At 37.2% G+C, this 17,052-nt stretch overlaps 1 protein-coding gene across 5 annotated transcripts in view; it reads right to left on the bottom strand.

Moving 5' to 3' along the window:
• Positions 1–17,052, bottom strand: part of CUL2 (cullin 2) — an 85,477-nt gene that overhangs the window by 42,341 nt on the left and 26,084 nt on the right. For all 5 annotated transcript variants that reach the window (XM_067702189.1, XM_067702174.1, XM_067702201.1 and 2 more), the window contains exons 4-6: positions 12,027–12,121; positions 5,808–5,913; positions 1,303–1,385 (exon numbers count right to left, since the gene is read on the bottom strand). In XM_067702189.1, coding sequence (XP_067558290.1) covers positions 1,303–1,385; positions 5,808–5,913; positions 12,027–12,121 — 284 coding nt within the window. The remainder of the gene's footprint in view (positions 1–1,302; positions 1,386–5,807; positions 5,914–12,026; positions 12,122–17,052) is intronic.

Raw genomic sequence — 17,052 nt, 5'->3', positions numbered from 1 at the left:
TCCGCAACAAGAGAGGCTGCGGTAGTGAGAGGCCCACGCACCGCGATGAAGAGTGGCCCCCGCTTGCCACAACTAGAGAAAGCCCTCGCACAGAAACGAAGACCCAACGCAGCCATAAATAAATAAAATTCTTTAAAAAAAAAAAAAAGACATTTCATTAAAAGTGCATTTAGAAAATTGTAACAATATTTTCATTATACTTTTAACGTAAAATAGCTGAATTCTAAGTCAAGAAGAAAGCTAATATTTCTTAGCAAAGGAAATTATACTAGAGCCTGTAACTCTCGTTGGACGTGTTCTTTTAGTCAGTCATAGTTCAGTGGAGAAAGAGGAAGGAAGAAAACTGTTCCACCCTACTGCTTCACTACTGCCTTTCCTCTCTCTCATCACCTTTGGAAACAGTAGAATCATGAAAAGTGTGAGTGACCATTTTTAAAAACCAATTTACTAACTCCTACCACATATTTTCTATTTGGTGTTAACATTAATTATTAAAATAGTCTCTCCTTTTGTGGCTTTTTTTCTTAACCTCTTATTTCTTATTAGGAGCCCCATAGTAAGAACAACGCTCTGCTTTTTTCCTCACATAAAAAACTCCGTATTTGGGTCTTCTTAATGAAAGCAGTTTCAGAGGGAGTTGGCCATTATCACACAGCAATTCACTGGTCTACAGCATTCCTTTCACAGTAGTTCCAGTCACCTAAAATTTATCTGTGTGAGCGATTTCAGTTTCGGATTCCCCAGAGCTGAGGTCTAGTAAGAATCTTCTAGGCCAGAGCTGACCAAGAATGTTCTACTCTGGACTCCACAGGATAACTTACTTGGTGCCAAACGTTATTCACACAGCAGTTAGGTAAAGAGTCAACCACTCTGGGCCATGAGGACAGTGGGAAGCCCTTTTCTCATAAATTTACCTCACAAGTTAACTGATTATTAAGGTGACCAACAACTGGAAGAATCTGTTTTCCTGAGTAGGTTATTGTCATCAGGGTTTCAGCTGAGAATATGTTCAAACAACTCAGCACTGCCTACAAGATCCAAGATGTTTCAGGATTACAAAACAAGTCACTTCCTTCAGGGACTTATTTATTTACTAAGCATATTAGGTCATAGTGAAATGTGCCCCCCAAAACCAAAAGATTATAAAACGATTTTAAAATATTGGCATTAGAATGGAAAATGAGGCTTGTTACAGTAAAACGAGGCCTATGTGCAGTTGACAGCCATGCAACCGTTCACTATTTTAGACCATTTCAAACAGCAAATTAGAACTGACTCAGGAAGATCAATGTCAGTACTCACTTTTTGATTTCTCGGAGCAGCATTCGGATGAGGATGGTCTGAAGTGGTTCAACCATCAATTTCCTCCACATATCCAATGCTAGCTGCCAGGAAAAAGGAAAATCATCAAGGCTGAATTACTCAGTATTTGATTTAAACATTTGTTCAAGACTTCTTTTAAAAGTAAAAACACCCATCAAATGAAGTATTTATAACTCTACTTCAAAATTCAAATAAAAATTGAATATAAGGAAAATAAATTTCTAATTTAAAATGACAATGACTATCATATCAGACTTGTACAAACAACGGAATTAAGCTTTTATCATTAATTGAAAATCTTACAGAAATAACTGATTTTTATAAAACCTTAATTTATTGATTGTTAAATGCCCAATATTAGGGAAGGGCTATAGACACCAAAACTATAATGGAAACAAAGGAGTTATGTTAAATAAAATAATGTGATTTGGCTGTTGGCTGGTTTTTGAAATTATAACACCTCTCATACAAACATAAAAGAATAAGTCAATTTAAAGAATAATAAAATAAACATACCTGTATTCAACACCCAATTTAAGAAATACGACTTCACCATTACTGTTGCCCCAAATGTCCTCCTCCTTTCTTTCCCCTCAGAGATTATCACTATCCTGCGTTTTGTGTTAAATCATTCCCTTCCTTACAGCTCTACCAAGTGTGTAACTATCCCCATATGATATTTTTGAAGTTGACTATTTCTTTTTTTTTTTGGCCGCACCACGTGGCATGTGGGATCTTAGTTCCCCGACCAAGTATCAAACCCGTGCCCCCTGCAATGGAAGCACGGAGTCCTAACCACTGGACCACCAGGGAAGTCCTGAAGTTGACTGTTTCTGACCTTGATAACAAAATCACATTGTATGCTCTTCCATGTATGATTTTTGTTTTGGTTTGTTTTGTTTGTTGTTATTTTTAAATTTATTTTTTGTTATTTTTTAATCTTATTTCTTATGTATAATTTTTTAACTGTAACTTATTGAAATCCAACCAAATTGATAGCGTTTATAGTTCAATCATTGGCATTGCTATATAGTATCCTCTTGTATGAAGACACTATGATCAGCTTTTACTTTCTACTGCTGATGACACTGTTTGTGATCCCAGCTTTTGCCACTGAGAACACTGCGGCTGTTCCTGTATTCACCTTCTGGTGGTCATAAGCAAGCGGTTCCCTGATACACACCGACGAGTGGAGATGCTGGCCGACAGGAGCCGTGCAGCTTTACTAAACAAAGCCAAGTGGTTTTCCACGTTACACTTGAAGCCAACATCCTGACAACAACTGCTACTGCCAGGCTCCGGTCAGACTTTGCCAATGTGATGGACATAAAATGGACCTCCTTCACGTTTTAACTGGCAATTTCCTGAATAAGGCTGGACATCTTTTTATGATTTTTGTGCATTTCAGTTTTCTTTTTTCTCTGTAAACTGTCCATTCATCTCTTTTGCCCATTATTCCATTAATGTTTGTCTTGCTCTCAATGCGACCTCGTAGTTCTTTATATATCGTGGAAATTAATCCCTTGACAGTTTTACATATCACACTTTGTCATAGTTTGTGACTTGACTTTTGAATTTCTTTACAGCATTTTTTAAGTAAAAATATATTATATTTTAATGTGCTCAAATTTATCAATCTTTTCCGTTATTGTCTGCATTCTTGTGTCTTTTAAGAACTCTTTTGCTCCCTAAAGTCAACCTTGAGGAGATATGTGTGCTCCTATGCTGCCTTCCAAAGTTTTCAAGTTTTGCCTTCACATGAAAGCCTTTAAACTCCAATAATTTTTTCTCATACAGAGTACAAATTATTCCAGTATCAAAAACTGATTGCTCCTAAAAAAAAAAATTGATTTCTCCTGTTTCCAACGTAGCTGCATCCACACAGGTATGATTCTGTTTTTAGTCTCTCTACTGTTTCCCTGGGATAACTTTTTTCTGATCACTGGTAATTTTATAAAAATAAGTAAAAGCATCTGTTTTCCCACAAGGAACAATCTTCAGGTTTTGCCTTCTTTTTCTTTTTCATTAGCACAAAGAAGATAATACATAAGAAAATGGGATTTTATAGCTGTAGTAGGAGGGCAAACTGGTAAAGCCTTTGAAAGGCAAGGTGGCAGGGCTATCAAAGTTCAGGCTGTGCTTTGACCCAGAAAATCCACTTCCCGGTACCCACTCCATGAAAATTTCTGCTCATGTAGCAGCAGATATATACACAAATGTAACTCCACGATTGTAAGATTTCTGTTTACTTTACTCATTACCATATTCCCAGCATATAGTACAGTGTCTAGCACACAGAGGGATTCAAAATATATTTAATAAGTGAACAAATGAACAATGATGTTCACACAGTATTGTTTGTGACAACAAAAAAATGAAAACTAAGGGGAATAGTTTAATAAATAATTAATAATTATTTGATACCCCTACTTGTTAAACAAAAGGCAAGAAATACAAGTTGCAGAATTTTATGTATGCTCTGATGTCAAAACTATTATGTGTGTATATATATATTTATATGTAAATGCGCAGGTAAAATTCAGAAAAGATATAAATCTAATTGTTTATAGTGATTTCCTCTGGGAATAGGAGTGGGCATGACGGCGTTAGTGATAAGGAACGATTATAAAATAAAACATTCACTTATAATCCTACAAACTAAAGCAACTGCTATTAAGATTCTGGTATTTCCCACTGATCTGTTTCTCTACATCCTTTCCCCTCTACAGCTTTATTCCTATTAAACATATAATGTTGTGTCCAAATATTTTCAAAAACCATTTTCCCCTTTGTTAATGTTTCTATGAACTGTTTTCTACTAATTTATCCCTTTGCCTACTTTCATAACAAAATCATATTGTATATAGTCTTCTATGTGTGATTTTTATTGGGTATTGGAAATTTAGACTGTTAGCCCATTAGTCACCCTTATTAATGACTGCAAGGAATACTTTTAAACATTTAAACCGTTTTTTCCGTATTAGTTTTGCAGTACAAATTACCAGACGTGGGATTACCTGGTCAACAGGTATTGAACATTTTAAAGTCTACTGAAAGACACTGATAAATTTCTTTCTAAAAGGGTTATTCTAATTTAAATTTCTACTAATGCTGCATCTTAGTTGTTTATTTCCTTCACTGACACCCAACAAAATTTAACATTAATTTCTCTACTTTGTTGGCATCTGCTTCCCCATGAGGAGAGCGGACCTTCTGTCTGTTCACCATTGTATCCCAATGTCTGGCGACTCAATAAATATGTACGACATGAATAAAAAAACACTGCACTAGGGCTTCCCTGGTGGCACAGTGCTTGAGAATCTGCCTGCTAATGCAGGGGACACAGGTTCGATCCCTGGTCTGGGAAGATCCCACATGCCGCGGAGCAACTAGGCCTGTGAGCCACAACTACTGAGCCTGTGCGTCTGGAGCCTGTGCTCCGCAACGAGAGGCCACGACAGTGAGAGGCCCGCGCACCGTGATGAAGAGTGGCCCCCGCTTGCCACAACTAGAGAAAGCTCTCGCACAGAAACGAAGACCCAACACAGCCAAAAATAAATAAATAATTTTTTAAAAAACACCGCACCAGAGTATTTCTTGCATAGTCAGTATATGTTTTATATATTATTATAATTTTCCACATTTAAATCTGAACTGTACCTCAAAAATTTGAGTGAATTGGTTGAACTGCACACTTTATTGTTTTACTCTGAATTTCTTAAATTTTTTTTTTTTTTTTTTTGCAGTACACGGGCCTCTCACTGTTGTAGCCTCTCCCATTGCAGAGCACAGGCTCCGGACGTGCAGGCTCAGCGGCCATGACTCACGGGCCCAGCCGCTCCGCGGCATGTGGGATCTTCCCGGCCCGGGGCACGAACCCACGTCCCCAGCATTGGCAGGCGGACTCTCAAACACTGCGCCACCAGGGAAGCCCTCTTTAATTACTTTTTAAAGTTAAAATAAATTTGTTGCATCCACAAATTTGTGTTTCCTCTCTTGTAGGTTCTCTTTTAAGTCCATGTCCTTCACACTTTTCAACCGTAAGAGTCTCAACATTTTCTAAATATTTTTTATGAGATTTTTCATACAGCAGAACTATTAACCTTCTGTCATTCATCCATCATTAATTTAACTATTAAAATAATACTCATCACATCTTTTCTGTTCGTCTCATCTATCCGAAGATTCTTAGGAAATCATAACAGTATTTCATTTACTTAACATTCAGGATATTTTTTTTTCCCTTTGGCCACGCAGCTTTCAGGAACTTAGTTCCCCAACAAGGGATCGAACCTGCGTCCCCCTGCATTGGAAGCACAGAGTCTTAATCACTGGACCGCCAGGGAATTATTCCCTAGGATGTTTTAAATCTTGACAATTTTAAGATAGTCCACTCAGTGTCCTTAAGAAAAGGACAGTGAATCAAATTTCCTCAGTATATAAAAACACTCTTATGTTTGCCAGTCATTTAAAGAATGTCCTACCTCTCCTATCTCCATAAGTGGTTCATTCATATCTACACCACCATAACCATACTGAAGGTCAGCTTCTGTCAATTTATTCTTTTTAATAAACTGGGTGTTGAGATACCTGAAAAACAAACATAATATCAATAGACACTGTCAAAATCAGTAGGAAAACAAGTAACGTGCAACTTTAGAGCAATAATTTTAGGGTTATAATCAACTGTAGAGTAGTTCAGTAATACATCCAAAAGGAACTAATTATATATAAACTAGAAATATAATTTTTAAAAAAGATAAAAATTACCAGCCCAACTCCCTTTGCTAGGCCCTAAGAGACAAAGAGTAAGACCTCTAGAGTAGCAAAAAAGAAAAAAACCCTATTACCACAGTCTCACTTAAAAAAACTCAGGGGTTTTGTTCTAAAACTTTCCAATACTCTTATAGCCCAACAGCTCCTATCCAAGGGTCAACCCTCTACAGTCTAATTTGCTCATTCCCGGATTCTTCTTGTTAAATAAGCCAAGTTCACTTTGCAAAGAATTAAACAGAAAATGGTTAAAAGATCAAAGTCAAGAAAGTTCTCTATATTTTATCACCATTAAATACATAACTTTTCATTTTTAAACAAACAAAAAAATCACAATCAGTAGGTGAGAAAATGCAATAGATTGTTACAGACAGTAAGAAGTATGGGCAAAACTGACAGATTCAAGATCACTTTGTCTACCAGGGGTAAACAGCTTTATAAAGAAAGACTAATAACTATGATGAACTCTGAGAACTACTAAGATGAATAAAGAGTTCTAAGATTAAATAAAATATGTACAAAGGCATGTAATATTCAAGCATCACTTTTCACCATCCCAGATTTCACCACAAGGCCTTTAATGCTCAACACCTAAAACTATTCGTTTGACAGCTTCTGCCAAGGTGAAAATAGCTATTGACAATACAAGTATTTAGGCAACAACCACAAAATCTCTGTATTAAAACACACACTTTCCCACGTTCACTGAATCAAAATGAAAGGTCTGCTGAATGTTCAGACAACTGAAACTGCAAGCAAAGAAAACAAAAATTTCAACTGCATAACTCCACTGACAATCCTAGCAGACGATGAAAAATAATAAAGCGCTACGGCCACCACCACTTACACAAGTTCCCTCCCACATTCACTCACTTCCAGCTCTGGACTCCAGGGCTTACAACCTTGGTGCTCCATGTGACATTTTAGTCTCTTCTGTCCACTGGTTACAAAGCCATTTCCTTCAAAATATCATTTAGCTTTCCCTTCCATTCTCACTGTAACCCTAATAATTTCCTGATGTGCTTCCACCACGCCTTCCAGCTGAGAAAAGGGGAACAGGACTGAGACGGAAGCAAGAGCTGGAGAGAAACGGCTGCTTCACCTGAAACAGATTCCCTGGGGTAGGGCATTTCACCTCTGGCCTCTGTCACTCTGGTCTCGGCTCAAACACACCTCTCTCAGGCCTGACCTGACCCCAAACCAAACTAGCCTTCACTTCCCACCCCCAATGAAGTAACTATCTAATACATAACTGTTTTCTTCACAGCACTTGCGACTATGAGAAATAATCCTGTTCTTTTCTTTGTCTACTGGTTTTGTACATCCACCTCCTCTCTAGAATGTGAGGTCTGGCAGACAGTGTCCAGAACAGTGGCAGGCAGACAGGCAGTCCTCGAAAAATACTTCTCCGAATTACGAAATGAATAAACGGGTAACGTTCCAGCAGCACGGATGGCAAAAGCTAACATTAGAACACAAACTTGGAAAAGCAGCCTGGAGACAGATCATAAAAGCATGAATGTCAGGAAATAAAAGTAATCACTGACACTTATGGAGCGCCTATCGTGTGTCAGAGACAGGCGTAAGCATTGCAGCTGGCTGAATACTAGGAGGTAGATATATGGGGTACTATTAGGATCCTCATTTTACGTGTAAGAAAATTGCAGCTTAGACAGCTTAAAGAACTCGGCAAAGGTCCATCAGCTACTAAGTGGCAGAGCTGGGCCAGAAAACTCACGAGGTCTCCCACTCTCATTCAGCAAGTACTGACCAAGTGCGTACTGCATGCCAGGTACGACAAGGCACTGAGGATAGAAAAACGAAAAACAAAAATGTAGTCTCTGCCCAGAGAGCTTACCCATCTGGTAGGACATAAAAACATAAACAAATGTAACATATCAACAGTGAAAAGTGCCGAGCAGGGGGAACTTAGTCATATCTGCACCATTACATGTGCCTTTCTATAAGACCCTTTGCTCCAAACCATTCCTTTTCTGTTCACTGTACCATGGCCATCCCAGTAATCCTACCTAAAACATTAGCATCACTTATCTCATCCTTCCGTTTACCTCCTTTACTCAGCTGGTCCTCCTGTTCTCTCACACTATTCCTCACCTCCTCCCATTATTTTCCTTTTCACTGTCAATGCCATTCGTTGACTCTCTGCTTGGATCATGTGCAACATTCTCATGACTGATCTCTATTTCCCATTTCTGGCATATCCAATTTACCTAAAAATTCTGCTTTCAGGATATCAACTCCCTATTCAGAAGCCTACAGCAGCCCCCTTATTCCTATACAGTAAGTGTAAACTTCTCAGCGTAGGAGTTTGCTGACTCTGAAGAGTAGCTGCTAGATCTGCAGAAGTCTGGATTCACTAGAGATCTGTGTGTATATTCCACAGCCAATACACTGTTTCAGTGGAGCTTTATACGTTTTATATCTGATAGGACAAGTCACTATTCTCTTTCCCGCATGGAATAAATTTTACACTAACTTTCATCATCTATATTCTTCTCATTAGATTTCTACTCTTGACAGTTTAAGCTTGATAGAGAAGCTTTTAAAATAATTTATAGATATGATTTAAAATGTAAGTAGCATAATTTTTCACTTTGATTCAGACGCCATTCTTAATTTCTAAGTCACTGCAGTATTTTACAATGAGATTTATTAACCACACATTTGTTTTTAAATAAAGATATATATTCTAGGAAATCGTAAAGTAAAATAACTTTCAATAATTTCTTTAAATAGTCAATACTCTACCACACAGTCAATACCTGACTGTTCTGCTCAGGTCTAACTCATGCAGTAGTACATGTTTTTATAATTTATTCTGGCAACAAAGTGATTGATAAGTATCCTTTGCTTTTCTGGAGTATCAGCAGTAACACAACAGTATTAACTAACAAGAACTAATAGCCTAAGGTAACTGTGAAGCCTCTAAGAAATCAGGCATTTCAATCTATCTTTAAAAAAATCTATTATAAGAACTGTTCCCATACTAATACCTACTGGATTTCAAGAGTCGTTAGTTCTCAAGGTAATACTTTTAAGTATCCCACTTCAAGGGCCCGCAGGGCCTAAACAGATATGTAGCAGCAGGAAAGGTGGCGTAGGAGCATCATTATTTTTCTTTAAAATTGGAATCCTTAAGTCACCTTAAGGATGCATATCCATCTTATAAATCAATCAGAGTAAAGAAAAGGCTAGAAATTACTTCAAAACAATAATACCGAAAAATGCTTTGAAATAAAACTGATTTTTTTCCTTTACATTTCTTCACACAGATTTCCTTATAGACTAAGATTAATAACAAGAGATAGCCTGGATAACCTACTACCCAACAAGCAAAGACTATCAAGCAGTTTTTATCTAATTATCTAGTTTTTATACTAATTACAGTTTTTATCTAATTATCTAATCAAATGTACCCTCTATGAGAAGGATCTCACCACCCAGTCTACCAATATAATTAAATAAATCAGTCACATGAAGCCAACCCCACAGAGGTCAAACAAAACACTCTATAAGTGAATCCCATGAGCCATTGGTTCTAAGTCTTTACTACAGACAGTGGAAAGTTACTAAGTGATTTTGGACGGTGATCAAATTTGCACTTGAGAAGTTTACTAAATAGAATAAATTAGAAATCAAAGGCTGGGAGACTGGTTACAGGGATGTTATCAATAATAGTCCAGGTCCGAAACAATAAAAAGCTTGAACTACAATACTATAATAGCACTGCAAAGGAAATAATAAATTTAAGAGACATTTGGAGGATCTGACCAAGAGGGGTCAGGTAGAGAGGATAACCCTAGGTGAAGGATAACTGAGACTTCCGGCCTATACATCTGGATGTCCAGGACTACCATTAACCAAAATGAGTATTTCTGGGGCAGTGTGTGTGTAAAAGATAACAAGCTCAGTTGTGAACATCTGCAGTAGTACGATGTACCCACGGAACATCCTGGAGGTACAGGCAGCTAGGTAAGAATATTCCTCTGAAACTTAGACCACCTTCAATAAACATTTATTTTGGTGGTTATCAATATCTAGGTTGTAGCTAAAACCAGGAGTAATAGAGATCATCCTAGAAAGAATGCAGAGTGTAGCTAAAGGATGAGAATAGAACCTATGTAAGTGACTGCAATGACTCTCTAGAATGAGGCTAGGTAGAATGAAGAAGTTAAATGGATTTATTCAGACTGATCTGGGTTTAAATTCTGCCCTTGTAATTTTTCCAGCTCAGGGACCTTGACCTCTCTGACTCTTAGTTTTCCTCCATTGTAAAAAACCAACTATCTCATATGGCTTTATATATACACATACATATGTGTATATATCATATATATTGCAAAATTTAATAAAAGCTCATCAACAGTACCAATTTAATAGTACTACTTTCAATAATACCAATTTGATTTTGGTAAAGAGAGGTGCAGGAGAACCAGGAGAACGGTGCCCCAGAAAACTAAGAAAGAACAGAAAAACAACTTGAATCTTTACTGAAGTATCTCGGCTAACGAGGGATCCACTGCACGGCACACAGTCGAAGCACTGTTTTGTCATCCATATACCAGTGGCCCCAGCTTCTCAGCAGTGACAAAAACACGCGTATGCTCTCACTCTGATCCTTAAAACTCCCCCCGCTCTCCCCCACGGTTTAGCTAAGGAATTCTTAAGGTTTTATTTATGACTAGGCCACTTTGGTGGATGGAGGGGGGAAATCAAATGTCAGGATGTTTAATGGATGGCAGACATGTTCTGTAAAAGCCAAAGCCCCAGCGAACCTTGCCCATGTTAGCAATTGCTGGTTTCTGGTTTTATTATATTTTGCTCTTCTAAGAGGAAATAGAGCTACTGGCCATTTAGAAGTGAGTTCCAGTTTCCAACATAGGCAGCTTACATCTAGTAAAGTCCAGTGTTGTTATAAAAACCAAAGGGAATACGAACCAGTAAAGCAAAGGACAGACACACCAAGGCGACCATGCCTTGGCCCCATGCACCTGTGCAGGAAACGCTTTGAGACCTAGCTCTACTCCTCTTCTCCAGCAAGAAACTGAGGCAGGGGTTCATCTGTGGCCCAAGCCACAATGCACAGGGCAAAATTATCACTGCAACCATCACAGGCCACAAGGCCCAGGTGCTTAACAGCACTATTCCCTATTTATCCACTGTCCTTCAACAAATGGGTCTCTGCCTGTGTACCTAGGTACTGTACTTATTTCCACCGTCTACGTGGATGAGTTAGAGAGGACCAGCCCAGGGTGCCACAGGAACATACATGAGTGGCAGTTAACACCAAAGATCTAAGCAGGAGACTGAGGCAAGGAGAGGGGAGTTCAGAGCGGGGAATGGGAACTAGTCATTCAGGGAAAGGAAGAAAAGCAATCCAGACAGACAGAATAGCACAAGGAAAGGCGGGATGATATGAGACCACAAGGCATCACAACACTGCCAGTAATTCAGTACGTCTAGAGGAAAGGGCGGGAGAACGTCAAGAGAAAACTGCCAGGTACTTCCATGAAACATAAAATGCTGAACCCTAGAGTCAAACAAGAGCATGCTAGAGGGGGGCACGAGCTTAGATTAACTAAAAGTTTCATCCAAGCTGAAGTTTCACTTCGGATCTGTCAAGATTTAATGTGTGTTACACAGTCCCAGACAACTGAAGAAACAGAGCTATGCCATCAAATACAGTTTTAGTTTTCACAGAATAAGTTTCCATACACTGCCTGGCTCCCAAATACCCACATGACCCACACTACAGACCTTTCCCCATAGCAGAGAAAAGTCCATACATCAGGTAATGCTTTAGTTCTGCTCATTTTCATGGGTAGTAGGTAGTAAAAACAAAAAACTCCTGCAATTACCAAATGCAGGCAATACTGTTTAGACTGTCGAGAGTCTAAAAGTGTACTTACCTATACAAGCAGTCCATATAGTCTGCACCCTTGCTGTATTCCTCCCAGTACCTATGATACATAACAAGTACTTGCTCTTCAGACTCCAGAACTCTCTAAAAAAAGAAGAAAAATATTTTTTACTCAGAAAGCACTAATCATTTTCATTTGTAAGCTATGAAATTTATCAAAAACTAATGTTCTTAAATAAGTGACATAATTCAAGCACTATATATTACATTTACAAATTACATTCTTATTTTTAACTATCTTTAGTAACAATTAAAGAGATAGAAAAAAATGTGAATCTTAGATATGAAAGTGAAGCATCCATACTAGAGAGTAACTGTTTCATTCTCTAAGATAAAAAAACAAAATATAATGGTTTGATGCTGTTCTTTGGGCTAGAATATTAGATCAGATGAAAACAGAATGTAATTCTATTGTGTTTCCTCACGTCCATCACTTTTGATCAGCCTGCAGTTATGTCATCACCTCATATTATTCACTATTGTGAATAAGATTACTTATGAAAATTGACACATTTTCCATATTCCCCAAATAAGTTATTTTATATTTATTTAATAAAAACCTATTTTTTGAAAAATGAAAATCAAACTGAAATCTGAGGGCTGATGTTTAAAAAGTTAATTTTAATGGAAATCCAGTCTAACAATAAAAATCCACTGGACAGGACAGACATTCCCGAGGCCACCGCTGCTCTTACTTCGGTTCTTCCATCAACCGTCCGCATGACCTTAGGCAAGACATGACCTCAACACTCATCCAATTAACTCTTGATGAAAGCTATGCTTTTAAACTTGGAGTTTTACCAATTAAGTCTCAGGATGATAGGAATAGCCTATAAATAGTACTTTTTTGCCTATCATATGGTAAATAAATTAAAAATCGCAACCACTATTAATAATGGTGGGGAATAGGGCCCACTTAGGAACTACTGCTGCTGGTTGGATAGAATATAAATCTAAGAACAATTTCTTACTACGGTTGTTCCTCAACATCAGTGGGGAATTGTTTCCAGGACCCCACCATGGATACCAAAATCCGCAGATGCTCAAGTCCCTACAGCCGGGCCTCCATATCCACCAATTTGGAACACAGAGATATGGAGGGAAATGTTCATGACTTATGACCCAGTAATGCCACGTCTAGGGACTTACCCTGTAAAAAAACTTGGTAACACAAGAATAACTTAGCTACAAGGGTGTTCATGGAAGTATTGTTTATAATCACAACTTTATGAACTGGAAATAATCTATATGCCCAGCAATATAGGAATATTTAAACAAATCACAGTATCTCCACAAAATGAAAAATTTTACAATCACTGCCAGAATTACAAAAGTCTATTTAATGACAAAGAAAGAGACCTACAATATTATTAAAAGCAAAAAGCACATTATAAAGTATACAACATGACTTCATTTTCTAATAAAAAATGGAAGTCTACACAAAACAAAAATATGCAAAAGACATATATCAAATTATATTTTTGTTAATATGTATCAAAAAAAGATATATTTAAAAATAGATATATCAAAAGTATTAACAGTGGTTAATTCCGGAGGTATGTTATGGGTGATGTTTATTTTCTTTTTCCTTATCAGTATGTTCTAAATGATCTACAACATAATGCAATACTTTAGTAATTTAAAAAGTTCTCACAGGTGAAACTTTTCAGTTCTGTTGGCTATATTAACAATTTACTTTGTCATCTACATAATAGCCAACTTCTTTTTTTGTCACTGGACTTGAGAGAAAATATGGTATACAATTATATAAATATTCTAAACTTTCATAAAATACTTCACAATTGTAATTTTTCAATCACACAATTATACCAATGTTAATTTCTTGGTTTTAATAATTGTACCACTGTTACGCAAGATGTTAATATTATGAAGCTGGGTAAAAAGTATTTGAGAAGTCTTTGTATTATTTTTGCAACTTTTCTATAAGCTTAAAATTATTTCAAAATAAAAAGTTTTTAAAAATCACATTTACAACCTACGTTAAAACATAAAATTGCAAAATTTATAAATGACTCACACAGTTATCTAGTATATTATAACCAAAGCTAACCAGCTCACAACAGCAGAACTTTAACTTCAAAACTAACATATGAAAAATGTTAAGACTAAGTTAAATTACTTGTCATTAAAACCACTTTCATAAACTGATAAATGCACATACTAGAACACTAAAATGTATCTGCCATATAAAATGAAAAGTAGAGCATTTCCTGCAAATCAAAAACAGAATGAGCTATAACCTCACACCTGTCAGAATGGTTATCATCAAAAGTCAAGAAATAGGACTTCCCTGGTGGCGCAGTGGTTAAGAATCTGCCTGACAATGCAGGGGACACGGGTTCGAGTCCTGGTCCGGGAAGATCCCACTTGCCGTGGAGCAACTAAACCCATGTGCCACAACTACTGAGCCTGCGAGCCACAACTACTGAGCCCACGTGCCACAAATACTGAAGCCCACGCGCCTAGAGCCCGTGCTCCACAACAAGAGAAGCCACCACAATGAGAAGCCCACGTACCACAATGAAGAGTAGCTCCCGCTTGCCGCAACTAGAGAAAGCCCGTGTGCAGCAACGAAGACCCAACGTAGCCAAAAATAAATAAATAAATAAAGTCAAGAAATAGCAAGTGCTGGCAAGGATCTATAGAAAAGGGAACCCTCATGCACTACTGATGGGACTGTAAACTGGTGCAGCCAGTATGGAAAACAGGGTGTTCCTCAAAAAATTAAAAACAGAACTACCATGTGAGCCAGCAATTCCACTCCTGGGTATTTACCTGAAGAAAAAGAAAACACTAATTCAAAAAGATACATGCACCGCAATGTTCATAGCAGTTATAGCAGCATTACTTACAAATAGCCAAGACACATAAGCAACCTAAGTGTCCAACAATAGACAAATGGATAAAGAAGATGTGGTATATATATATATACAATGGGATATTACTCAGCCATATAAAGAATGAAATCTCGCCATTTAAAACAACGTGGATGAACCCAGAGGGTATCATGCTAAGTGAAATAAGTCACACAGAGAAAGACAAATACCGCATCATCTCACTCATATGTGTAATCTGAAAAACAAACGAACTAGCAAAACAAAATAGACACAGACTCAGAGATACAGAGAACAAACAGGTGGTTGCCAGAGGGGAGAAGGCTGGAGTAGGGGGCCAAAAAGGTGAAAGGGATTAAGAGGTACAAACTTCCAGTTAGAAAATAAATAAGTCATGGGGATGTAACGTAGAGTGCAAGGAATATGGTCAATAATATTGTAATAACTTTGTATAAGGACAGATGGTAACTAGGCTTAATTTGGTGATCATTTCATAATGTATGTAAATGTTGAATCACTATGTAGTTCACCTGAAACTAACAAAATATTGTATGTCAACTATATTCCAATGAAAAGAAAATAGATAAAATCGGCTCTGAAAATCTGAGCTTACAAAATATTGTATGTCAACTACATTTCAATGAAAACAAAATAAAAGAAAATAAACAGATAGATAAAATAGGCTTTGAAAAACTGAGCTTTTCTTCAAATGTTATAAGGGAAATATCACAGGATCAATTGTGCTCTATTTATGGGTTATTACCATTTGAAAAAGATCTACTCCTAGTCATGTACAGGGTTAGACATATTATTACACAGACTGTGTTACTTTATCTCCATTTTACAGATAAAGGAACATGAAGTTCAATCTACAAGGTAGGTTAGGTGAGCTGTCCAGGGTCACAGGGCTAACAAAAGGTAGTCAAGCTTCCACAGACTTAGAGAAGGAACTTATGGTTACCAGGGGGGAAGGATGGGGGAAAGGGATAGTTAGGGAGTATGGGATAGACATGTACACACTGATATAATTAAAATGGATAACCTTTCGCTATTCGGGTTCTTTTGTGTTTCCATACAAATTGTAAAATTCTTTGTTCTAATTCTGCGAAGAATGCCATTGATAGTTTGATAGGGATTGCACTGAATCTGTAGATTGCTTTGGGTCATTTTCACAATACTGATTCTTCCAATTCAAGAACATGGTATATTTTTCCATCTGTTTATGTCATCTTTGATTGCTTTCATCAGTGTTTTATAGTTTTCTGAGTATAAGTCTTTCACCTCCTTAAGTAGGTTTATTCCTAGGTATTTTATTCTTTTTGTTGCAATGGTAAATGGGAGTGTTTCCTTAATTTCTCTTTCTGATTTTTCATCCTTAGTGTATAGGAATGCAAGAGATTTCTGTGCATTCATTTTGTATCCTGCAACCTTACCAAATTCATTGATTAGTTCTAGTAGTTTTCTGGTGGCATCTTTAGGATTTTTTATGTATAGTATCATGTCATCTGTGAACAGTGACAGTTTTACTTCTTCTTTTCCAATTTGTATTCCTTTTATTTCTTTTTCTTCTCTGATTGCCGTGGCTAGGACTTCCAAAGCTATGTTGAATAAGAGTGGCAAGAGTGGACATCCTTGTCTTGTTGCTGATCTTAGTGGAAACACTTTCAGTTTTTCACCATTGAGCATGATGTTTACTGTGGGTTTGCCAATATGGCCTTTATTATGCTGAGGTAGGTTCCCTCTATGCCCATTTTCTGGAGAGTTTTTATCATAAATAAGTGTTGAATTTTGTCAAAAGCTTTTCCTGCATCTACTGAGATGATCGTATGGTTTTTATTCCTTAATTTGTTAATTTGGTGTATCACATTGATTGATTTGTGTATATTAAAGAATCCTTGCACTCCTGGGATAAATTCCACTTGATCATGGTGTATGATCCTTTTAATATGTTGTTGGATTCTGTTTGCTAGTATTTTGTTCAGAATTTTTGCATCTATGTTCATCAGTGATATTGGTCTACAATTTTCTTTTTTGTGATATCTTTTTCTGGTTTTGGTATCAGGGTGATGCTGGCTTCGTATAGCCAAAGCAATCTTGAGAAAGAAAAACGGAGCTGGAGGAATCAGGCTCCCCAACTTCAAACTATACTACAAAGCTACA

This window comes from Pseudorca crassidens, chromosome 1, assembly GCF_039906515.1.
Source record: "Pseudorca crassidens isolate mPseCra1 chromosome 1, mPseCra1.hap1, whole genome shotgun sequence".
NCBI classification, from domain to species: Eukaryota; Metazoa; Chordata; class Mammalia; order Artiodactyla; family Delphinidae; genus Pseudorca; species Pseudorca crassidens.
This window is presented reverse-complemented; position numbering and strand designations above follow the sequence as displayed.